This window comes from Triticum aestivum, chromosome 1B (assembly GCF_018294505.1).
Source record: "Triticum aestivum cultivar Chinese Spring chromosome 1B, IWGSC CS RefSeq v2.1, whole genome shotgun sequence".
NCBI lineage: Eukaryota > Viridiplantae > Streptophyta > Magnoliopsida > Poales > Poaceae > Triticum > Triticum aestivum.
The window spans coordinates 421,659,200-421,685,096 of record NC_057795.1 but is presented as its reverse complement, the minus strand read 5'-3'; the positions used below and the strand labels follow the sequence as shown (position 1 = coordinate 421,685,096).

At 49.0% G+C, this 25,897-nt stretch overlaps 1 protein-coding gene across 1 annotated transcript; it reads left to right on the top strand.

The window, feature by feature from the left end:
• The first annotated feature begins 23,124 nt into the window (after positions 1 to 23,124).
• LOC123128386 (ethylene-responsive transcription factor ERF107) lies at positions 23,125 to 24,282 on the top strand. The gene has a single exon (XM_044548373.1). It carries the CDS (start codon positions 23,242 to 23,244, stop codon positions 24,010 to 24,012), a length of 771 nt encoding a protein of 256 aa, XP_044404308.1. The 5' UTR covers positions 23,125 to 23,241; the 3' UTR covers positions 24,013 to 24,282.
• The last annotated feature ends 1,615 nt before the right edge of the window (positions 24,283 to 25,897 follow it).

The following is a 25,897-nucleotide window of genomic DNA, read 5'->3' as shown; positions in this document are numbered from 1 at the left end:
TGGATGGCGGCAGTAGTCTCAATTTAATATACAAGGACACTGTCCGCAGAGTGGGGATAAACCCATCCAGAATTAGCCAAAGCAACACCACCTTTGAAGGGGTGATACCAGGCGTTGAAGCCCATGGCAGGGGCTCCGTCGTGCTGGAAGTAACATTTGGCTCCCCAGGAAACTCCAGAAGCGAAGAACTACTCTTCACCATTGCACCCTTCCAAAGCGGCTATCACGCATTGCTTGGAAGAGCGGCCTTCGCCCGCTTCAATGCATTGACGCACTATGGCGACCTTACACTCAAGATGCCCGGTCCACGTGGCGTCATCATCGTTAGCGGAATCACAGAGCGCTCTTCACGCGCAGAGGAACACGCGACGGCCCTGGCAGCCGGACTGTAAGCGACCTCCAATATCAAAAACATGACTGGTCATTACGACCACAGACACCGTTAGACGAGTCCGGTAGCCCAAATAAAACTGGACCAGGGCATCGTATATGTACTCCCATAACGGATACCAGGGGCTACAAGTATTTAATGCAGCCCCACATCTGGCTCAACCTTACTGGCAGGCCAATATCTTACACTTTTATTATCAATCGCATACTTACGTTGTTCTCTCCTACGAGTTTTCTTTTTCCATAGACAACGTTCACGCGATACCCTTCCAGGATACGGCACAACGGAGACAAAGGCGCAGATGTGCAGCAGGGCCCCGTTCAACAGGTTTCTTATTATATTAAGCCCTTGTGTAAACCTTTTCTACTGCCTCTTGTTGTTTAACCATCCCATGGGTTCCATACCCACACAGGATACTGCCATTATTGGCATTTCGCCATGACAGATTAATCGCACGTACGTGGAACTTTAGGGTTTATAACAGGCTTTCGTCAGCCTGTTTTCTTTCACAAAGACCAAATACCTTCGGGAGTGTTCGGCGTCACAAGTTTCGCCTTATATGCATCAGCTCTGAATCATGTCTTTGGTCAAATGTTGGGTTTGCCCGGCTCCTGGGTTTGCTGCCTTATGTTTCGTTATTTTCGGCTAAAGGCGGCCAAAGGAGAACTACTGCGATTGTGCCCTGGTTATTCTGGATGAGCACCTCAGTAGAGAAAGCCGAAAACTAACTGTCATGATACAGTGAGAGACTGTTCAACCACTCGAAGACTCACCAGAATCTTTAAGGATTCCTCCGCATTAACGAAGGGCCGTTTCCCGGCCATGTACATACGCACCCGTATTCGGATGCACGCGAATGTACCAGAGGCTACATAGTAGCCCCACCGTTACACCCCCATGGCCAAGCGAAAGTGTTACATCTATATAGTCTGGTTGCCTAGTTAGACGTGCGATCACCTCCTTAATGGACCAAGACGTTGGATCAAGTGTGATTAAGCATATTTCTTGCGAACACCCCCGCATTGTATGCGTGGGGGCTGAAGCCAACGACTGCTAACTTTCGGACTATTCATATCTATATAAAAACGGCCGCAAAGGGGACACAATCATACTTCCGGGCAAAAAGTATAAATATAGCCTCATAATCAAAATAAACATTGTTTTTTAAAATGATTCGACTTATCACTCGAACAAGACATTCTTCGAGCACTGCGCCTCTATTAGGCGGGCACCCTCTGTGACCTGCGCCAAGTAGTGCTTGGCCGGATATTGTCCTCCCCCCGGATCCTGGGTTGCTATAATGGTGGCCTCCATATCCGTCCAATAGGCTTTAACGCGGGCAAGAGCCATCCGCGCACCCTCTATGCCCGCCGACCTCCTCATGGCATCAATCCGAGACACGGCCCCAAGGAATTGCTGCACTAAACCAAAGTAGTTGTCTGGCTCAAGCCCCTTCGGCCAAAGATGGTCTATTACATACCGCATTGCAAGCTCGGACAGCCTGTGGAGCTCCGCCACAGCAGCCACCTTCTCATTTAGCAGCAGCGGGCGAGTGGGAGCATTGATTTGCGACCAGAAAAGCTTCTCCACTTATTTATCACCTTGACCCTCAAAGAACTTGACAGCGTCAGCTGTACTATTCGCCAAGTCCACATATGCGTCTGCAGGACTCCAGCGCCCAGCCAGAGGAGCATACTTCGGATCCAAAAACCTCGTCTGCAATAAGTAGGAGCCCCCATCCACGATTTTGTCAGCCTGTTGGAGCTCCTCCCCCCGGATTTCGGTCCACATATCTTTGGCGGCATTGAGTGCCTTGTCTAACTCGGCTGAACTAGCCATATTCTCCTTTTCAAGGAGCACATACCGGTCGGCGGCATTTTTCAACTCCCCAGCCATTTAGGCTATCTTTTCCTTGCTTCGGTGATGAGCAGCCTGTTCGGCTCTCAATTCTTCGGCTGCCTTTAGGGCAGCCGCATTGCTAGCCCGAGCTTGTTCCTTGGCCTGAGCAAGTTCCGCCCTCAGGGCCTCCACAGCAGCAGCACCATCTACAGTACAAACACATGTCATTAACATTATGCCACTCTCGCATTTTCCTATACAACATAATAAGGGAAGCAGAGCACATACCCTGTGATTCTTCCAGGAGTTTGTTCACCAGCGTGATATTGGCATCAATAGATCCGATCTGCCTCCTTAGTTCGGCAACTTCAACAGACTGGTCGGCTGCCGGATCCTTAGATACCTGCGCACATGTACGGCATAGCCATTACTATGTGATCCCCCGTTTGCCGCCTATGGCGGGCAACCAGAGTCTCAGGGGCTACTATCCATAGGGAGCACACCTAGCGCGTGCTTCACAACCAAAAAATAGTGCATTTTTTACTACATACCTCAAAGCCTTTGAGCAGGCTTGTAAATGCCTCATTCAAACGCTTGTAGCGGACGAAATCTTTGTCAGCACCATGCTCATTAAAGAACGGTGCTCCTCAGAGAGTGCGGCTCGCTCCAGAAGGCATGTCAGTATGTCCGGCCGGACATCGAACTGCGCCGGACCCTCCTCACCGCTCCCCGTGAGAGCCAAACGCTCCGGGCTCAGGGCGACTAACGTGTTAGCTTTTGGCTTCGGCAGATCCGGACTCCTCCGTGATGACACCTCAGTGTCGCCCGCTTCATGAGGCAGAGAGGTGGGAGGGGTCTCACTCTCCATCATCTCTAGAGGAAGATCCCCCGAAGACGAACTCTGTTGAGAAGAGCTGCTCGCCGGACTGCAAAAGACAAAGTCCCGGTTATGAATCTCGGAGAAATGCCCTACCTTCGAATTAACGATAAACTTACAGCCCGGTGGAGGGCTGGCCCGTTGGTGGGCACGACGCGGTTGGTGGGCACGACGCGGTGAGGGTGCCCATCGCGGCAGAGCCCACTGGTGATACCTTCTTCCCCTGTTTGGGCATCTCCGCCTCCAAGTCTTCGGAGGCGGCCCTCTTCCTCCCACGCGGGGAGGAGGCTTCAACCTCCCCTTCCCGATTATCCTCTGTAGGAGAGGTAGCGATTCCCCCGGTCTGGATGCATAGTGTGTGAAGTTTGGTTTCATTGCCTTCTCCTTCGCCTTTCCCTGAGGGGATTTTGCTGAGCGCCTAGCCAAGCATCTTGGCAACGGTTGGACCAAGCGAGCCTTCAGGAAGTGGCGCCGGACACCTGATTCTCTCCTGCCCTGGTGAGCCATTCCTGGCCATGGAGGGTTTTTCAGAATAATGGTTATGATAAATATAAACGAAGTGTCCAGCTTTAAGGTTACTTACTTGGGCATCTAGGCGATTGCACCTTAGGCCCGCATCCTCGATGGTGTCCGGACTCTTTACTTGTGGTCCGGAGAATAATTTACACATCCCTTCGAGCTTCAGGCCGAAGAAGTGCTTAATAGTCCATGGACCCTCTGAATTAAACTCCCACATCCGGAGAGGCCGACGTTTGCACGGCAACACCCGTCAGATTAGCATCACTTGAATGATGCTGACAAGATTTATGTCCCTCTAAGCTCCCGGATGCGATTCTGCAGTTCTGGTACATCACCAGCGGGCCCAAAATTCCGTCCTACGTCGGTCCAAGACGCCAACTGTGACGGAGGGCCCGAGCGGAACTCGGGGGCGGCTACCCACTTTGTGCCTCTGGGAGCCGTAACGTAAAACCACCTCCATTGCCATACATCGGATACTTCCGGGAAAGAACCCTCTGGCCATGGGGCATCAGCGTTCCTGCTTATTATGGCACCTCCGCACTCCGCATGTCGCCCCTCGATCATCTTCGGCTTCACATTGAAGGTCTTGAGCCATAAGCCGAAGTGTGGGGTGACGTGGATAAAAGCCTCGCACACAATAATGAACGACGAGATATGGAGGATAGCGTCTGGATCCAGATCATGAAAATCCAACCCATAGAAGAACATGAGCCCCCTCACAAAGGGGTCGAGGGTGAGGCCCAGGCCTCGGAGGAAGTGTGGGACAAACACAACGCTCTCGTTGGGCTCCGGCGTAGGGATAACTTGCCCTGGAGCAGGAAGCCTGTGCCGAATGTTGGCGGTCAGGTATCCGACCTCCCTAAGCTTCATAATGTCCTCCTCTTGGATTGAGGAGGCCACCCACCGACCTTTTGCGTCGGATCCGGACATGTTGGGGATCTGGGGTGTTGGAGCTTGGGTCTTGGGTGTTAGAACTCGAGGTGCGAGAAGGATCAAGGAAGGTGGAAAGGAGGCGTAATTCTTGACCCCTTTATAAAAGGGATGAATATCAAGAGTCCTCAGCGTGACCGCTTGAGACTTATCTAAAATACACGGAGTCATACCAACAGTCGCCATGGGGTCACACACGCCCATATTGATGAAAGATCCCGTAATAAGAGGAACATGATCTCTGCTTTGGCATGACGTGCCAATAAAACCGCCTTGCAACGCGAGTCGAGGTGGGGCAGGAAACGTCGGTTCGTGTTGGACCAGGACACGATGCAAGGGCACGGTGTACATAGATTGCCAGTAGAACGGATTTATGCTATGTTCCCTACAATGGTGTGTGAAGATCATCTTGCAGAACCGGACACTATTTGCTGTAGCAGATCCGGACACGGTCTACGTGTTCGATAATACATTGAAGTATTCGGAGATGTAACCCGTCATGCAATGCCGAAGACAAGACTGCGCGCCGGACTCACCGTCATTGAAGCCTGATTCAGGGGCTACTGAGGGAGTCCTGGATTAGGGGGTATCCGGACAGCCAGACTACATACATCGTTCGGACTATTGGAGCGTGAAGATACAAGACTCAAGACTCCGGCCCGTGTCCGGATGGGACTCTCCTTTGCGTGGAAGACAAGCTTGGTGATCCGGATATTATATTTCCTTCCTTGTAACCGACTCCATGTAAACCCTAGCTCTCTCCGGTGTCTATATAAACCGGAGAGGATGGTCCTTAGAAGGCCGATCACAATTACAATCATACCATCATAGGCTAGCTCTTAGGGTTTAGCCTCTACAATCTCGTGGTAGATCTACTCTTGTACTACTCATATCTTCAATATTAATCAAGCAGGAAGTAGGGTTTTACCTCCATCGAGAGGGCCCGAACCTGGGTAAACATTGTGTCCCTTGCTTCCTGTTACCATCAGCCTAAGACGCACAGATCGGGACCCCCTACCCGAGATCCGCCGGTTTTGACACCGACACCTGCACCTTGCTCAATCAGCCAAACGGACGAGGTGTATTCAAACCTCATACACTGGAGGCGTCAAGGGGTGGAGGCACAAGGGGCAGTGGAGCACGGTGAGGTCCATCAAGACCTTAGTGAGCTCCCTCGGTTGTTCTTGTTCCGTCTGCATGATCTTGCCCTCCTCGTGCACAACCATCCCTCGCTTGGGCCGGGGCATTACAAAGCTTTACCGTCACATATTTTATACTCTGCGCATAACTCTCCTCCCGCATACCAAGGAAGGCAGTAGTTTGAGTTTTCTGGACAAATTTACCCATGCGCATGAGTAAGCTGCATAAATATCGACAGTAAATGTGCATGCAATGGTTGGCTGGTCCTCCTTCCTTTTTCGCTTGAGTTGGCTTCCCCAGGCGGACAAGCCACATCCGGCGCTTCATGCGTTTGCCTGTAGCCATTTTTTGCTTTGGAAAATGGCGCGATTAATAGGGGCAGAACTAATCGAGCAGGGGCACAGATGGAAACCAACACGGACGCGCAGACTAATCTGGGAAAAACAAGAGAAAGTTTTAGAAATTGGAGGGAGTACTACTTCAAGGTGCATTAAATCAACACATGCAAGTATCAAAAGGAGAGTCACGGCATGCATGCATGCATTGTAATTAATGCATCGGTAACCGCAAATTATTGAAATATATCGTGTGCAGTGCTTTGATGTGTCGCGTCAACTCGTACATCAATGAGAAGTTTGATTATCCTCTCCCTCGTGGACTTAACTGCACCCGCCTTTGGTTGTATGACAGATTGGCCACCCACCTGTCGGGCCCACATGTCATACACGCAAAGGCAGGAGCGTCCCTCCCTCGCCCATGAGCGTGGTGGCTGGCAAGACTAGGAGAAGCTTTCGCTACACGCTCTCCCTCCCGCACGCGGTGGACATGCGGCAGTTCAATCGGTGTCAGATGGCCAGAAGCGTACTGTAGTACTCCTCCAGTGCAGTAGTACTCCATCATTGTTCGACTTCCCGAAGAGGTGAAGAGCCAAGTGCAGCCCGGACGCTCGTGTGGCAGTTTCATGTGTAGAGTAGTCTAGGATAGCGTGTACCGTGCATGTAAGCTTAAAATCATTGGGGTCGGCTCCATGCTATGTGGCCGTCTCGAAGTTTTTAAAAAAATTAAAATAGTCTTTTGGCCCTACCTATCACCCTGGTGGGTGATTGTGGTGGGTAAATGTTAGAGGTTGGAGCAAATATATTGTACACTGCGGGTCTTTTAGCCAAGTTTAGACGCAAGCATGTGGGGCCAGTGCTATGATGTGTCGCGTCAACTCGTACAACAAGGAGAAGCTTGATTTTACTACTACACTCCTTCTCCCTCGCCCATGCGCCCTGAGTCGAGGAGGCGGACATCGTCGATGGATGCATCTCTTCTTCTTGCCTCCTGTAACCAGCACTGCATCGCCTCGTGGCCTTAATGTTTTATTAGTATAGTACTCCCTCCGTTCCCAAATATAAGTCTTTCTAAATATTCCAGCAAGTGACTACTACATACGGAGCAAAATGAGTGAATCTACACTCTAAACTATGTCTACATACATCTGTATGTTGTATTCCATTTGAAATAGTATCTAAAAAGGCTTATATTTAGGAATGCAGTGAGTATATGGCATTTTTATTCCAGTCTTAACGTTTTCACTGTGAGGTGGGTAAATGTTAGAGGTTGCAGCAAATATATTGTACACTACGGGTCTTTCAGCCAAGTTTAGAGGCAAGCATGTGGGGCCAGTGCTATGATGTGTCGCGTCAACTCGTACAACGAGGAGAAGCTTGATTTTACTACTACACACCTTCTCCCTCACCCATGCGCGTGGTTGCTCGCAGACGAGGACAGACTTTTGCTTATAGTACTTCTACAACAAGCTATCCCTCCCGCTCGCGGTGGATGGACATGCAACAGTGGATTCGACATTGTAGAAACAGTACTAGTAGTAACATCATTGTTCGTCTTCTCGAAGAGGCGAAGAGCCAAGCTCAACCCGAACGTGGCAGTTGTGAACATTGGAGCACGCATATAGCCAGGCTCTTGCATGATACAAAATTGCTATGTGAGCCCACTATTGTACTAGTACATACAACTACTTGCTAGTATAGCCCTGTAAACCAAAAAGGAGTATTTGCCCTTCTAAAGATTTCAACAAGTGACTAGACTACGAAACGGAGTACATATGGAGCAAAATGAGTGAATCTGCACCGTAAATAAATACCTAGTTCTATCATTTTCCTCTCCGAGGTGCACAATATTGGGTATACTGACTAGTCTCTTTTTGACACGCATTTACATTTTTTTTGACACAGTACAGACGCAAGAGCTCATATACACGCGCATACACTCACCCTTATGAACGCACACACGCACAGCACTATCATCTTGAAATTTACGAAGTCACCATAGGCACCTCGTCGTCGACGGGAACGTCTCCTGACACGCGATAGACGCGAGTGGCAGTCACCTCCATAGGTGCTTGAATGCCAAGGAGGGAGAGCGTAGCGGTTCCCGAGACGTTGAACGGTCAATGATGCATCCTCAATTACATGCAGAGGGAATTAATTGGAGAAGCGGAATAGAGCCAGCATGATGTGAATGCAATAGAGAGGGTGCTTGGATCCAAGGGACTTATTTTAGTCCGACTAAAAATAGTCTCTTTAAGAGGATAAAGTTCCAAGCACCCCTGACTAAAGAGGGGCTAAAACTAGTCTTCGGACTAAATTTTTTTAGTCAGGGGTACCCCTACTAAAATGTGCATTAGTCCTCTCTCTCCTCATTTAACTCCTCTCTTTTAACACATGTGAGTTCTAGATTGGCGGGTTTGGAGGATAATAAATGCTCATTAACTTGATTTTAGTCTCTTTAGTATTTGTATCCAAGCATGGGTGAGGCTAGCAAGTTTTAGTCTCACTACTTTTAGTCATGGGACTAAAACGTATCCAAGCACCCTCAGAGTTTGGACTCTCATATAAAGGCGCCCCACCACTCCAATCCATCTACTCCTGAGTCACTGCGCAACACTGCTCACTCCAATCCAAGACCAAGTGACCAGAAGCCACAAGCACCTATGGAGGCGATGGACGCGAGCGGCAGTCGGCTGTGCCAAATCATCCAAGGCGCCGGCCTGCGGCCCCGCATCGCGCAGCATTTCCAGACGGTGCTGGCGACCACCGGCATCGTAGCCCTCGCCGACGCCGGCTTTGCCTCTTGCATGGACGACATGATGGTCAACTCCATTCGCAAGTTCACCGCCGTCAAGAAGCGCACGGACGACCTTGCCGTACTGCTCCATCCCCTGCGCCCAGGATCCTCATTGCCTGCCACCCTCATCGACCTCCATGGTGACGAACTCTTTCAAGCCCTGGTGGCCCTGCAGGTGCCGGAAGTCGCAATGAAGAATGTGCACCTCGAGGCCGCGCTCGCCACACAACGCCTCACCATGCAAGAAACCGTCGACCTGCACATCTACGTCTACGAGGAAATAGTCTACATAGGCCACTACAAGGCAAACGAGGACAGAAAGACATTGGCCTTCTTTAAGCGGCATGAATCTTTGGACGCCATTGTTCAGAAGCACGTCGACCAGGCCATGAAAGCCGCTGCTACTTAGGCGCCGTTCGGTGGGCCGATGCCCTGAGTCGAGGAGGTGGACGTCGTCGATGGATGCATCTCTTCTTCTTGCCTCCTGTAACTAGCAGTCCAGCACTGCATCGCCTCGTGGCCTTAATGTTTTATTAGTATAGTACTCCCTCTGTTCCAAAATATAAATCTTTCTAAAGATTCCAGCAAGTGACTACTACATCCTGAGCAAAATGAGTGAATCTACACTCTAAACTATGTCTACATACATCTATATGTTGTATTCCATTTGAAATAGTATCTAAAAAGTCTTATATTTAGGAACACGGGGAGTATATGGCATTTTTATTCCAGTCGTAATGTTTTCACTGTGAGGTGGGGCCGCAGTTGAGCAAACCCACCCTGCCCACCGGGCGTCGGCCGAGTTTAGAATTAGAAGAGAGAAACAAGGGAGGAGAGCTAGCTGTAGCTCGGACGCTGTTGTCAGATGGGACTCGTGTTGATAGAATAGGAGTACTGAGCACTCGTGCCTCTTTTTTTTAGGGAAAAATTAGTCGTATGTCTAGTAGTACCACTAGTTGGGTTCGTGCGACCTATAGTTGTCATCACTTTAGGTCTCCTTTTCGAACCGCAACTACGCTTCATAGTACATATTTTTACACGCATTTAGGCTAGTTGTAATGGGAGTATCATAAGCGGTATCATGCATGCCAAGTAGATTTTTCGGATGAAGTGGCACATAATTAAATGAGGAAAGAGAGGATGTAGTATCATATTATGATACCGTATCATATTAAATAATGTACTACTTTGTGTCATGCATCACAATTAAGAAGGCAACCTAAGGTACTAACCTATCATACTACGCATTACGGAAGTAGTATCATACACTAGTAACATATGCATGATACTAGTATATGATACTTACTACCCATTACAACCAGCCTTATCCTCCTATATGTACTCCTAGGCTATTTCCACGTGCTCCCATTCGCTGACATGTGGGACATAGAGCATCTGGGTCATAGTGCATGCACGACTCAGAGCATATGTCGAGGTACTTTACATTTCAGACCTCATGAATTACATGCAAACCCCCCGCAGAAGAATAAATAAATGAATGAATTACTACATGAAACCGGATTATTTTCGTAGAAACCGGAGCACGTTCATTAGATTTTGTACATAACACATTTATAAAAAATGACCGGACCTAAACTAGTCTAAGGGCCTCTTTGATTTTTCCGGCAAAAACAAGGGCCTCTTTGATTCGCAGGATACTGAAAACACACGAATGGGGAAAATATGATGGCGATGAACCGAGACGAGGATAACTCTAACTCAGTTAGAGGTTAGAGTTAGATTCTAACTCTAAACCAAAGAGGTGTATGGATGGCAGGGTTAGATTGACAATAAATGCTCTTTCTCAATCATTTGACTACTTTGGACCCTATTTCCTGCCGGATTTGGTGTGGCCGGCTCTTCTGTGGCCTCCTTAAACGAACCATCTTTACAAATCAAGCATGCAAAACATGATAATTTTTACTTTGTCCATACAAATGAGATATCCCACTTAAACATACAAGTCGTCAGTCAAGCTTCACAAAAAAACACTCCATGAAACAAAGCATGAGGTAACTCATCACGGAAGTCATTCACGATAGGGAGGGAGCCCGGAGCCCCTCACGCACTAAGGGAGAGGAGCTCGCCATCGTCGCTCTGGAGGAAGGCTCTGTAGAGCCCAAGCCCCGGGAACCCCTTCGATGTCGGCCCTTGCGAGTTGAGGTCGACACCGGCATGGGTAGCCGGGTCGCTTGCTGCTGACTGGGAACTTAATTTTTGGGCCTCTAGAAATAATGCAAGCCTGAAACTAAAATACCTAGAAAGGTGAACTGAATCTTTGGGCCTCTAGAAATAATGCAAGCCTAAAACTGAAATACCTAAAAAGGTGAGCTGAATCTTTGGGCCTCTTGAAATAATGCATGCCTGAATGAAATACCTAGAAAGGTGAAGTGAATCTTTGGGCCTCTAGAAAGATTTATTACCTCCTCAAGCAGCATCAAACAATTCCATGCGTGCACCACAAATCTATACCAAGTTTGATCAGGATCTACTTTTCCAAATCAGAATTAGAGCTAGAGCGAGCAAGATTAGTGATATGGCTGTGAGACAGAGAAGGAACGAACAAACTCACCCCTCTCGTGACCTCCCTGGTAGATGCGCCGCCGCACACGATAGAGGGAGAAAAACGACCGGTGAAGGGGGGCGGGGCGACCTTCGAAGGCCGGAGGGAGAGGGCGGCCGGAGTAGGGTGGCGGAGGCCGGAAGGAGATCGAGGGCGGCCGGAGGAGAGAGAGGGCGAGCGGCGCTTGGGCGGGCGGCCCTATGGGGAACAGACAGGAGTCACGCGAGAGGGGGGAGCGATCCGGTGCGGGCAGGAGAGATTTTTTTAGTTCTCTTTTAGTGGGCCCAAGGATAACTAACCCAATTAGAACCTCTACACCGGGCTAGTTATTTTAGCTGGGTTAGAGCAAACTATCTCGAACTAACCCTCGTGTTTCGATAATTTGAGGCTATTTCAACCCAAACTAGCTCTAACTCAGGGATCCAAACAAAGATGAGTATTACTATACATGCTACAGTGTGGACTGTAGCACATTGTTTTTTATGGCCATATCACCACATTGTTTTCTACTGCTGGTTCACTAGGCTGTCGTGGTTCGCACTGCTGGTTCACTGGGCTGCCGTGGTTCGCACTCCTCCGACCTGAGTAGTAGTAGTACTAGCATATACCGCATCATTCTTTGCTCCTTCTTACTACTCCGGCATGTGGGAGAGCTAGCATCCGGGTCGACATGTCATGCACCAGATTAGAGCGCGGAATGGAAGGGAGCGCCATTAATTCATGACTATAGTGAGTGGTCATATCACAAGTCTTTCCAGCAGTAACGCGTCGTCAAATCGCACAGCCCGACCTTTCCAGCAGTATCTCTACTCTTATATCTACTCTTATAAAAAACAGAGTTGGTGATGATGGTGTGCCTGCCATCCTGCAATATAAGTCGTCCGATTTATATCTGACGGATAGGAAGGAAAATGGAAATTTTGCAAAAAGATACCCATAGCCACTCAACATTTGCAAATAAGGCCTTCCCTCGTTCATCCTTTTCTCCCACAAGATAAACTACTCATACAAATGCATCTTGATGTTCCGTGCAACGCATGGGCATCTTGCTAGTGATTGAGAATCCGCCACTCGCTCACCCTCCTCGCCTCTCTGTCAAACCGCCTACACGAAAACTGCCGCGCGTACTGCCAGGGAAAATCCCCGCCCTCAACTTTTAACTACGTGAAAATAGTTCGAGCTTGTTCGTTCTATATAAATACTTACAGTATGTTTATTCACCCGTGGGGTTGTTCAATGAATGGAGGGGCGGGGAGCACAAGTGAACAATACTAGTACTACTAGTAGTAGTAAGTAGGAGTCGTACAATAGTCACCTTAAATAGTAGAGAGTTTCTTTTCTTTAATGCCACGTACACAAATTGAAACGCTTGTTGTGGAGAGAAAAAGATAATCACTCCACTATATATGTACGCAGGGGCCTGAGCGCTTGCTTTACTAGGGTTGCTCTCTTCATTCTCTCCCATTCTCTCGTCCTCTCCAGATATAAACAAGACAGCGGTAGAAACATTTTCTCTCTGCTCACCGCTGCTCACAGATCCGGCCGGATCCCCTCGGCCGGTGTGTGTAGAGGACTAAAAGTGCATCGTTCACGCGGGCATCGCCACCGAGGGAGGAAACCCATAGCTGCCGGAGGGGCCCGATCCTCTGCCTGTGTCGTTCTCTCCGACACAGCGCCGGCTCGGGAGGTCCTCTGACCCTTCTTCCTCCATGTCGTATTACCCGCAGATCCGACCTGCCGCCGCCGACATCCCGGCGACCCTCAGGTATAAGTTCTTCGAAAGCGGCCTTGCTCTACTGCCCCAGCTCCCCACGTGTCTGCATGTGCATCTTTTTCTACTCCCATCAACTCCTCCAAAGCCACCTAAATTTTTTGTATTATTAGAGGCAAAGCTACTTCATGCATTCGAATCTAGGGCTTTGTATAAACAACGAAAAAAGGGGGGAAAGTTGTAGCATGAATCTAGGACTTGATTCAAAGAGGAAATAATATGGTAAAAGTAGTAGAGACCGGATACCCAACCTGTCTCTTGGCTGAAAAGGGAAATAATGGGAAAACACAGTACAAACTGAATAAGGAACAGATCTATTATTGGTTGAAAAAAGGATAGAAAGTGGCGGCTGGTGGACAAGTCAACATAGTATGTACAGGATTAGATTTTCTGCCCTCACATAGTAAAAGGTCTCCAGGATTAGAATTGCTGCCCTCACATAGTAAAAGGTCTCAGGATTAGATTTGCTGCCCTCACATAGTAAAAGGTCTCCAGGATTAGATTTGCTGCCCTCACATAGTAAAAGGTCTCCATGATTATATTTGCTCCCCTCACATAGTACAAGGTCTCCAAGATTAGGTTTGTTGCCCTCACATAGCATGAACAAACTCGGCATCACCACTTTATGCCTCCTTGTAGGTACATTGTGCTGATGCGTCCATTGTCGCATGTCCTTATACCAACCTTTTGCTGTTATTAATGTAAGGGTGCATGTAAAATGAAGCGATCACACTGTTACCTTAGGGACATGTATAACCAGTGTTATTGTTAATCTAATACCTCCAATGATAAGATGCAATTAAACTGTGTTACAAATGGCACTCTTGCTGTTTTCCCCAGTATGATAAGTAAGTTGCTCCTTTACGCTGTTGAGTGTCCTGGTGTCCCCACGGTCCCATGCCCTTAAACCAACTCTTTAGCTGCTGTTGATTTACTGTGTCTGGTAAACAAGCAATGCCACCATTAAAGTAATCCCATATTTGAGGAATCTCATTGTTGATCGTAATGCTTCTGGTAACATGAAGCATTGCTGACGTTTTAAAATTTCTACTGTCCTTGCGTGATTGCCATGAACATAATTAAGATGCTTCTTTTCATTTTGTATATGTTTCGTATATTCTTATTGACCAGCAACTGTTTACTTTCTATCTTTTTGTGCAGATAGGGATATCCATTTCACCTTGTTGCTATTGTGACCTTTTGGTGAACTGCACAAAACACTTTTTTTGGAATGAGTGTCTTGTGCAGTTCAACTAAAATGTCACGTGGGCAACATCTCTCAATTTTGGTGGAACTGCACAAAATGGTGATTGGAGTTTCCAAAATCTCCGTCAAGTTCTGCTGGTAATCTCGTGCAACATTCTATTAGCCTTTGCAAGATGAGCCGTCACTGTCACCACAATGGCACTTTATTTTAGTGGAACTGCACAAAAGGATAAGAAAATTATAGTTGCACCTTACATGAGCCGGACAGCCAACCTTAATGTTCCTCAATTTTAGTGCAACTACTAAAGAAGAACCTGCCAGCTCACGAGAGCAAGTACTTCTTGCTAGCTGAATGATGCAATCTTTGCTTCATTTCAGGTGAACTGCAGAAACAGGCGCATGAATTGAATCATGAAACTCCAGGCAGGCCTCATCCAAGTGGAGCTGTAGGTTGAGTTCAAGGAGGCCACTATTAAAGTGAAATCATGCTCTTCTTGTTTGTGTTGTGCAAACAGGAATACTCAACTACAGATGTTGTGACGGTCAAGAGCATTCGCCAAGTTCTTCGATTGTATGACATGGCTAGCCAAGATGGATTTAATCCCGATATTCACTTTATCAAAAGGCTCTAATGGGTTGGTTCTGAATCTTGCAAGCTGGGAATCAATGAGATGTGTAGGCATCTTTGTTGTACTTATTATTTGAATCTTATTTGTTGGTTCTGAATCTTGCAAGCTGGGAATCAATGAGATGTGTAGGCATCTTTGTTGTACTTATTATTTGGATCTTATTTGTTGGTTCTGAATCTTGCAAGCTGGGAATCAATGAGATGTGTAGGCATCTTTGTTGTACTTATTATTTGGATCTTATTTGTTGGTTCTGAATCTTGCAAGCTGGGAAACACGGCATGATGATGCAGAGGACAACAACCATAACAAACAGTTCAAACTTGGTAGTATTATCTTTGTGAAAGTGCGACAAATGTGCTGATCGTGTGCGTCCTGAGAATAATAATTCTAATTGTCGTGCATGTTGATCCTGTGGCACTGATAGAACGAGCCAATGCATTGGTTGTTTTAAGTATAAATTTTTATTAAAGCTAATTAAATTTAAGTAAAGTGACCACTAACTCCTGTTATTACAGTACCAATACAGACCCGCTCGTGAACCAACATGCGGCCGGAGTAGGTTTCTTAATGGAGGCGTTTAAATGCGCCGAGGGTGCATCTTCTGCCGGGCGTGCAGCGGACGAGGGAGGGGTTGTAACTGTTGCCGCCTGTACACACTCAGTTTACTGTTGAATCTAGTTCCCCAAGAGCTGAAAAATGAATTGTTGCCGCAGCCTACACACTCGTTCACTTGAAGAGACTCCAATGGCGATCCGAGGGGTGAGCCTGGTGGATATGGACTTCAGCAAGAAGTTCCCCTTTGAGTTCGCCGTTCAGTCCTATGGCTGCACCAAGTTGAATATGATGTACACCAACGATCCGGACTCGGTGAAGCTCTGCCTCGCCGAGTTCAAGCAGTACCTACAGGACAAGAAAGCACAAGGTTGCAGGACTAGACCTTTTGCCCATCCATTCGTCTCCTGACAGGGACCAGCGGATCGCCGTCGCCCAGGTATGTGTGCAAGACGAGGTTCTCATCTACCACTTCTGCAGGGCCATCAAAGCTTCTGGAGCATTCGCCCGTTTCATCGGCAGCACCGACTGCACCTTCGCTACGGTGGAGAGAAGGAAGAACGCGACGATTCGGCCATCTGGTGCAACAAGCTTGTCGACATCCAGAAGCAATACAAGATCATCAGCAACGGGCAGGAGAAGGACTCTGTGGTTGACCTCGCTGAGACCATCATCGACCCCTGATACGCCAACATGAAAGAAGACAACAATACCAAGGACCTGAACACATGGGAGGTACCTCTGAATCTAGCCTACATAACCTACGCGGCTAAGGACGCATACGCATGCTACGACATGTACAGGCAGATCTTGGACATGAGGGCGTGTCTGCTTCCCGTAACCGACGAGTACACGGACAGCCGCAGCGTCATGATCAAGCGTGCCAGGAAGGTCTAGATGTTGTACTTTATCTGTTTATAAGCACCTTTATCATCTGAGTGTTTCATGCATTAGCCTATGTGTCATAATTATCTGTTTTATCCGAAATATTTGTTTAAGAACCCATTAACCTGACTTCTTTTTTAGTGGCTATTTGCTTATGTATGTAACTAGTTCACTTGTCCGTTAAAAAAAACTAGTTCACTCGGCTGCCGTGCTTTGAATCTCCTTCCTCCCAACATATTCCCCTCCCCAGGTGGACCCAGCAGGTCCCTGAATTTTCTCCCACTTTCTTTTTCGATGTAAACTGAGTTTTCTCCCAGTACTTTTCCCTACAACCAACTCAACTGTCCCACGTCTAGCCTAAAAAATAATAATACCCCACGTACTATTAACTCATCAAATTTAAATGATATTTTATTTCGTAAGTTGAGAGTTCTTACAAAATAATAATAATAATTGTTTATATATAACTTGGCAAGTTAACTCTTAGTGATTGCGTACATAAGCTTGCAAAGATTTTACTGACTAATGCAGTAATAGACGTGCAATCATGTGTTTATGTTTTTATAACATTTCTCCGTCTAGCCCAACATGATATTTTCACCCAGCCCAGCAAGTCTGCGGATTTCGAAAAAAATGCAAATGGGATTTAAATTCGACCATATATATATGGGTTGCATAGATGCTACATCATTATTTCACCCAGCCCACCACATGGACTAAAAAAACAAATGGACTGGCTGACATGTGGCCAGTAGGTCGTATCCTAAGAAGGCGTTGGATTTACATCCAATGGTCGGCATTCTTCTTCAATCTCTCCTATTCTTCCCCCCAGCACTGTCGGGACCACCTGCTTCAACCTTCGGCGTCCAGTGGCGTTGTTTTGTGCTCCTCAGCGAAACGCTACCCCGCCGACGGCCAGGCCATCCCTCCACTCCGCACCTCCTGTTATTCTCTGCCGAGTGTAGGACCACCCCGCACCCGAACCAGTCAAGTTTCCCACTCCTCTCCGTCTGCGACTCCACTGCCGTGTCTTCCCCATCTCCGGGTCGTTCCAGTATGGGGCCTCGCCATCGTCCATCGCCTCGGTGCGCTCGGCGCGGCGTGGTCAACATACAAGAGTCATTGGAAGAGGACTGTATGTTGAGAGCCTGACGGTTGGGACCCACGAGGTCCATGGTGGCAGGCAAGGAAAGTTCCTCCTTATTACGCACTATACGTGGACTGTATGTGGGAAGGGCTTCTGTATTTCGCGAAAAAACCGTTCCCCCCGCTGACAGGTTGGACCCACCAGCTATATCTTCGCAGCAAGGAAGTGCCTCCTTATTATGCACAAAAAAATGAATACCCCCTGCTAGATGGGACCCACCATAGTGGGTGGCTGACTTGTGGGCCTACTAAGTTGACGGGAATGGAGGGCTTTGTCAACTTAGTCAATATGAACGATTCTAGCTCCAGTGACCATACGATGTCCATCCAACGGCCATAGTGCTTCTTCAACCTCTGGTCTTCTTGCCCCAGCCGCCCAAAGCAGCGCCGGTCGTGCCATGTGCTCCTGCCTCTCGTGGCCGGCTGTGATGCCGCGGAGGCCTCACCACCCCCTACTACTCCCACCGCTGGCCCAAGGCATCCCTCTACTCACCCACACCCCCTGTTATTCTGCGGCGATGGCAGCCTCACGCCATAGGCGAACCAGTGAACCATCGTACTCCTCTCTGTGTGGGCATCCACTGCCGCGTCTTCCCTGACTCCGCGTCTTCCCCTTCCTAGGCCTCGCCGTCGTCCACCGCCTTGGTGCTCTCAGCGCGCCGTGGTCAATGTGGTCAACGGCCGACTTCCATCGGAAGAGTACTGTACGTGGACAGGCTGACAGCTAGGTCAACGGCCGTAGCTAGGTCCATGGCCACAGCCCAGTTTTTTTTGATTTGACAAGTAAGTCGCTTTGTCAGGCCCGTTGGGCTGCAAATCTTTCAAGACGAGGAGAGCTTCATTCGGCTGGCCGAGAAAATGGCCTATCAGTAATGAGAAATGGGTTGTACATTTCTAAAACACATCAAACTGGCAATTAGTTCCAAATTTCTTTTTTTTCATTTTGAGATTTGAAATTGCATTGATTTTTATGCGTGGACAATATGTTGGATTTTATATTGATATACATTTATTTTTAAAATCAGTTTGAATGTGACTCGAAATTTCGGAATTAAAAACAGTTCGGACCGCACCGAAATATGCAAAATTTCGTATAATTTTTTAACCGTGGCCATAATATGGGCTGTAATGCTAACAAAAAGAATATGGGCTCCAAAAAACCATAAGAATTAGCAAATGGATTGTAAATTATTAGAAATAATGGCAGATGGATTGTATGCTGTTTTCCACAGATTTGAGGCTTTCCTAAAAAAAGGTTGACGCACAAGCAGTGACTGTTGGATTTCCATCCAACAGCCGTCGTGCTTCTTCAATCTCTGCTCTTCCTGCTCCAGCCGCTCAAACAAGCACCGGTGGGACTGCCTGCTCCCTCCTTCCCGCGGCCGGCCGTGCTGCCGCGCAGGCCTCACCGCCCCACCATACTCCCATCACTGGGCTAGCTATCCCTCTACTCATGCACAACTGCTGTTATTCTTCGGCGACGGCAAACGAACCAATAAACCCTTGTACAGTCGTACTCCCCTCCGCATGGGAAACAACTACTGAATCTTCCCTGCCTCCGTGTGGTTCCCTTCCTAGGCATCACCGTCGTCCACCGCCCTGGTGCTCTCGGCGCGGCCTGGTCAACATGGTCAACGACCGACATGCATCTGAAGTGGATTGTACGTGGAGAGGCTGGCAGCTCGGTCCACGGCCGCAGCAAGGAAGTGCCTCCTTATTATGTGCAAAATAATTATTCCTCCACCTGACAGAAGGGACCCACTGAACGGGCCACTGTATTTCACGAAAAAACATTTCCCCCTGACTGTTGGGACCCACCAGCTACATCTTCTTACGCAAGGAAGTGCGTCCGGGAAAAAAAAACGATTCGTCCCCCTGACTGCTGGGATCCACCAGCTACATCTTCGCATGCAAGGAAGTGCGTTCGAAAAAAAACGATTTGCCCCCTAACTGCTGGGACCCACCAGCTACATCTTCGCACGCAAGGAAGTGCCTGACAGTCGGCACCCACCTGGTCGAAGCGTACGTAGCCTTGTCATTCTGGTCGCGAACGTGTACGTACATATATACTGGTTGATGTAGAGGCGCGCACGTAGCATGTACACGTACGTACAGCGGCCAGTGTGCAAGAAAGAAAATATGGCCACGTATGTGTACATACGAGCGGGGTCTCGAATGCCTACTCGCGCATATATACGTACGGCTAGGGCTCGTGTACATGGCTGGGTCGGAACGGAAAAACAGCGTCGTCGTCCTGTTCATGGGGAGCCAACCGGCTGGGTCGGAATGGAATGCGTCGTCGTGTTCATCGGGAGGGCTTGGACGGAACAGGCGATGGAAACGAGGCCTGGCGTACCGCAGAACGGAGGAAACAGACCTCCTATGGTCGAAACGGGATCTTGTTGATCGGGAGGGGTGTGGCTTGCCGCAAAACGGACGAAACAGACCTCCTACGGTCGAAACGGGGGTCCTGTTGATGGGGAGGGGTGTGGCGTACCGCAAAACGGACGAAACGGACTTGTGTTGGAGCGCTACGGTCGAAACGGGGTTCCTGTTCATCGGGAGGGGTGTGGCGTACCGCAAAACGGGACTCCACGAGATACTGTTCATCTCCACTGTCGAGGTCCTCCAGCCTCCACGGGCTACTGTTCATCCATCGTCGACCTCCTCCAGCCTCCACATGCGACTGTTCATCCACGGGCTCCTGTTCATCCAGCCTCCACCACGCGCTACTCCACAGGCTACTGTTCAACCACCCCTCTCCACATGCTCCTGTTCAACCACCCCTCCACTGGCTACTGTTCATCCATCCCTCCATCGTCTACTGTTCATCCAGCCCTCCACGGGGTCGTCCTGTTCATCCAGCCCTCCACGGGGTCCTGTTCATCCAGCCCCAACCGGCTCAACCGATCGGGGTCCTGTTCATCCAGAGACAACGCCACGGGTCCTGTTCATCCACTCCCACCGCTCACTGTTCATCCACCCCCCCCCCCGCAACACTCACTGTTCATCCAGAGAGGCAGCATCGATCGGCTTCAGTTAGCAGCAGTAGCGAAAGAATCGATCGCTCGGGTTCAGTAACGCGTAGCCTGCAGTGCAATCGCTCGGGTTCAGTTAGAGCCCAACGCCTCGCTTGGGTTCAGTTAGAGCCAACGCCTCGCACACACGCACGTACGTGTACGAGAGAAACGTGCATCGCTCGGCCCCCGACCACCCACCGTAACCGGGAACTCCCCGAATTTTCCTCGCCCTCGCTTCTACCACGGTTTTTTCCATCATGGACGGCCCAAAGAATGTCATGCAGCTGCGTCTCCGGCCCGCCCAGGACGAAAAGCCCATTTTCTGTCATGATTTTTTGTCATAGAAGTAGGAGCCCACCACATCTATGATGATACCGGGTTTTGTCATAATTATCGTCATAGAAGTGTCATATGTATGACAGAAAAAAAAATTGTTCGGCCCAAAATGTCACGGATGTGTCTTTTTTTTGTAGGGTTTGATCCTTCAAGGGTTAAAACCCCGTCTGATGTGCGACCTTAAGCACAATGCTGGAGCTTGGGTGACTGAACTACCGTCCGTCCTATGGGGGCTGAGAACAACGCCAGACCAGTCGACTGACCGAACTCGTTTCTTCCTGGTGTACGGCGCTGAGGCTGTGCTACCGAGTAACTTGCTGCACAATGCCCCCCGAGTGGAACTCTTCTCAGAAGCTGAAGCAGAGCAGGCACGCGAAGACGCAGTTGATCTCCTGGAGGAAGAAAGCGAGATGGCTTTGGTTCGGTCGACAATCTATCAGCAAGATCTGCGTCGATTCCATGCCCGCAATGTCAAAGGTCGAGCATTTCAGGAAGGAGACCTTGTGCTCCGAGTGGACCAGAAACGGCCTCACAAACTCGCTCCGGCCTGGGAAGGTCCATTCATCATCACCAAGGTGCTTCACAATGGAGCGTACCACATCTACAACGTAGCCAAGAACATGGACGAGCCACGCGCATGGAACGCAGAGCTGCTTCGTCCTTTCTATACCTAAAATCACTCGATCCGATGAGTTGTAATAAAAGTACTTCAGTTTGCTTCCCAAAGACAAGATTTTTACAGTATCTTAATGATTGGTTCCCCGTAATCACTTGTGTCCAAATCCCCCAATGGGTGGCTTAGCCGCGACTCCGTACTCGCCTAAGTTAAAAAAGACATTACGAGTGGAGAGCAATCCTCCCACTCGGGGGCTTAGCTGTGACCCCGTACTCGCCTAAGTTAAAAAATATTCCGAGTGGAGAGCAATCCTCCAACTCGGAGGCTTAGCCGCAACCTCGAAATCGCCAAAGTTAAAAACAATTCTAGAAGAACTACATAAAGCACTGAGGTCATGAAGCTATTTCCTCACCAAAGACCAGGTCTCATGCTCTTCTTGCGACACCATGAAGATGGCACAATGGCTGCACAGCAGACCCACAAATGCCAATGGGGATTCTCCAGCTATCTTGAGCTGCAACACAATGCAAAGGCTACGCTCACAACGGAGACATTAAAGCAATTTTATAGCATTGTTCTAGTTACATTTACAATTTGTATGGTTCAACCATACTGTTTTCTATCCAGACCTTGATATATATTAAAATATGCATAATATAAGGTAGTTTCTCCAAACTTCTACAAAAACAATTCTAGAAGGACTACATAAAGCACTGAGGTCATGAAGCTATTTCCTCACCAAAGACCAGGTCTCATGCTCTTCTTGTGACACCATGAAGATGGCACAATGGCTGCACAGCAGACCCACGAATGCCAATGGGGGTTCTCCAGCTATCTTGAGCTACAACACAATGCAAAGGCTACGCTCACAACGGAGACATTAAAGCAATTTTATGACATCTGCAAAGTACCAAGACGAGCAATCCAGTGAAATATAATTGCACTGCCTCATGGTTGTCAAACTCCAACCCATAGACTTACGAGACCTGCGGAATTACGAGATCTGTGGAGCACGTACTTACCAGCTCCACAAATTTAGCCTGCAACTCCGTCGGCTCCACGGAGCTGAGTCCAGAGCGGAGGGAGTCCGAACACCCCCTTAACTCAAACAAAGAACATGCTAGTACATAATCTGCAAACTCCAACCAGTAGATCAGATAGTCATCCTTGCTGACATGGCGAGGCCGACCGGAGGAGGGAGAACCATGATCAGATCCATTGGGGTGGACGACCAAAACATGTGGCGGGGGTTTCTCACTGGGAGAGAAAGAAAAACTGGAGTAGTTCGGTTAGCACGCCGCCAAATTAATTTGGTGTAGCTGGAGGGGAAAATCCCCAAATCAACATTGAGCGGTCTCCGTCTGCCTTGAACGAATTGAAGTCGAGGCACGGGGTCCCGTCACCTGGCAGCGATCGACAACTTGCGCCACGAGCCGAAGCCACGAGGAAGAAGGGTCAAGAGCAGCAGCGCAGCACGACTGCACGAGCACATCTCCCCCTGCTTCCTGCGGCCCCGCAAGAAGTCTCCTGGAACCCATCTTATCCCCTGCCCTTTATTAGCGCCCGCACCGGAGGAGGGCTGCACCACCAGACCACACTCCACGCTCCCGAGCTCTCTCTCCAGCCAGCCACACCAGCGCAGGAGCTAGACGGTGACTCTCCCCTCTCAGGGTCAGTGCAACGGCAACCATGGCGTTCACGCACCGGCACCTCGACCTCATCCGCGCCCACCTCCTCGACGACCTCCACGCCGACGCCCTCGCCAGCAGCAGCGGCGACTCCGATTCGAGCCCTTCGTCGCCGCCTGGGTGGCGGAGGCCGGCGCTCTCCGTGTCGCTGCCGCCGAAGCCGGCGAGGACGGTCCTTGAGCGGCAGCCTCAGCAGGAGAGCTGCGGCTACGTGGAGGGACAGGAGGAGTACGACGACGACTTCCGGCGGTACCGGGGCGTGCGGCTGCGGCCGTGGGGCAAGTTCGCGGCGGAGATCCGGGACCCGGCGCGGAAGGGGGCGCGCGTGTGGCTCGGCACCTACGACGACGCCGTGGAGGCCGCGCGAGCCTACGACTGCGCCGCCTTCCGCCTCCGCGGGCCCAAGGCTATCCTCAACTTCCCCAACGAGGTCGGCACCCAATCCATCCAATGGACCTCGCCAGCTCCCCTCGCCGACACCATCGCCGCCGTGCCCACCGGCGGCAAAAGGATGAGGCCGGCACAGGAGGAGGAGCGCCTGAGGGTGGTGAAGAAGGAGAGGCTGCAGCTGAAAGAGGATGATGACGAGGGTGCTATTGCCGCGAACTACAGCGCTGCAGGCGGGGGCGCGCCAGCGAGCTGGGACGGCGTGGCGGCGGCTAGAGACGCCGACATCTGGGAGGGGCTGAAGGTGATCTGCAGCCTGCCGCCCCTCTCGCCGCTGTCGCCGTACCCGCACTTCGCCTTCCCGCAGCTCTCGGTCGTCAACTGAGAGCAGAGCCGGCCGGGGCGCAGGTCGCTGGCCCGCTAGACCGGTCGACTGTCGTGTCGCATGCATGACAGGGGAGCGCCCTCTGGCTAACCCTCAATTTGGTTAGATCACAGGCCGTTCTTTGATTAATCTGTCATCACTACGATAAATTCTTTCGTTCTTTCGTGACCCGTCGAACGACTCGACGTCGTATCCTGTACAGACGATCCATGCAAACTAAACTATGAAGCTGTTTTAAAAGACATCTGAAGGACATGGACATATATCATATCCAAAAGGGGTTGTATAAAGGGATGACAACTTGTCACATAACAAACCGAGAGCCGACAGTGGAGGAGGTTGTGAATAGCGCTTGGAATAAGGCCAAGTGTTCTGGCAGAACAATGATGCAAGCGCTCGAGCAAGTTCATGGGGATCAGCACAGGTGGGATAGGAAGGTCCTTAAAAACCCAGGAAAAGAATAGAAAAATTAAAAGGAGAATTAGAAGAGTTAAGAAGGGGCCCTATGACAGATGAAGCTTTGGAGAGACAAAGACAAATCTTGGTGATGTTAGAGGATCTGTTTGAGCAAAAAGAAATATTCTGGTTGCAAAGGGGGCGGGCGAATTGGCTGAGACATGGTGACAGGAACACCAATTTTTTTCATCATTTTGCTACAACAAGGAAGAAAAGAAACCTAATTAAAATGTTGCTTGATGATAATGGTAACATAGTTGAAGGCGATTCTTTAGCCATTCTGATTAATGATTATTTTTCGGGCTTGTTTACGTCTGAGGTTAATGCAGCAAATGAGGAGGTTCTAGATAAAGTGAAACCTCGAGTGACGCCGGCCATGAACGATCACCTTCTCGCACCATTTACATCTGAGGAGGTGAGAAAAGCTCTTTTTGATATAGGTGATTTAAAGGCACCGGGTCCCGATGGACTGCATGCAGCTTTTTATAAGCGTTTCTGGGTAATGTTGGAAGAGGATTTGGTGAAGGAGGTATTGGAGGCGGTTAATACTGTAGTTATACCAGAAGGATGGAACGACACGGTAATAGTGTTAATTCCAAAGGTGGACAAACCAGAGAAATTATCTCGGTTTCAGCCAATATCTTTGTGCAATGTGGTCTATAAAGTTATAAGTAAAATGTTGGCTAAAAGGCTGAAAGGTATATTACCCGAGGTGATTGGAGAGGCTCAGAGTGCTTTTGTCCCGGGTAGACTCATAACTGATAATGTTTTGGTTGCTTATGAGAGTGTTCATAGAATTAAAAGGAAGAAGGGTAACCATGGTCTTTGTGCGGTAAAATTGGATATGCACAAAGCATATGACCGTGTGGAATGGTGCTTTCTTGAAGGAATTATGTTGAGAATGGGATTTGATGTGAGATGGGTAGAACTAATGATGGCATGTGTTAAATCTGTTACATATTCAGTGAGATTTAATTCGCAGATAACAGAAAGATTTATCCCATCACGGGGGCTCCGACAGGGTGATCCACTTAGCCCATATTTATTTTTGTTGGTGGCAGAGGGTTTATCAGCCTTATTGTCGGATGCTGAAGAAAGAGGAGCAATCGAAGGGGTGAAGGTATGTCGTGATGCTCCCTCGGTATCACACCTTCTATTTGCCGACGATTCTTTAATTTTGATGAAAGCAGATGTGGCTAATGCAAATACATTAAAGGGTATTCTGCAATCATATTGCAATGCGTCCGGTCAAATGGTAAGTGAAGCTAAATGCAGCATATATTTCAGTCCAAATACTTCTGTTGATAAAAGGGTTGAGGTGTGCACAACTCTTAATATTTTAGTGGAGGCATTGTCAGAAAATAACTTGGGTCTACCCTTGTTAGTTGGGGCAGACAGGAGTGACAAATTTCAATATTTGGTGGATAGA

What these genes read in the sequence shown, in the direction of transcription:
- LOC123128386 (XM_044548373.1), top strand. Translation starts at nt 23,242, where the DNA reads ATGGCGTTCACGCACCGGCACCTCGACCTCATCCGCGCCCACCTCCTC.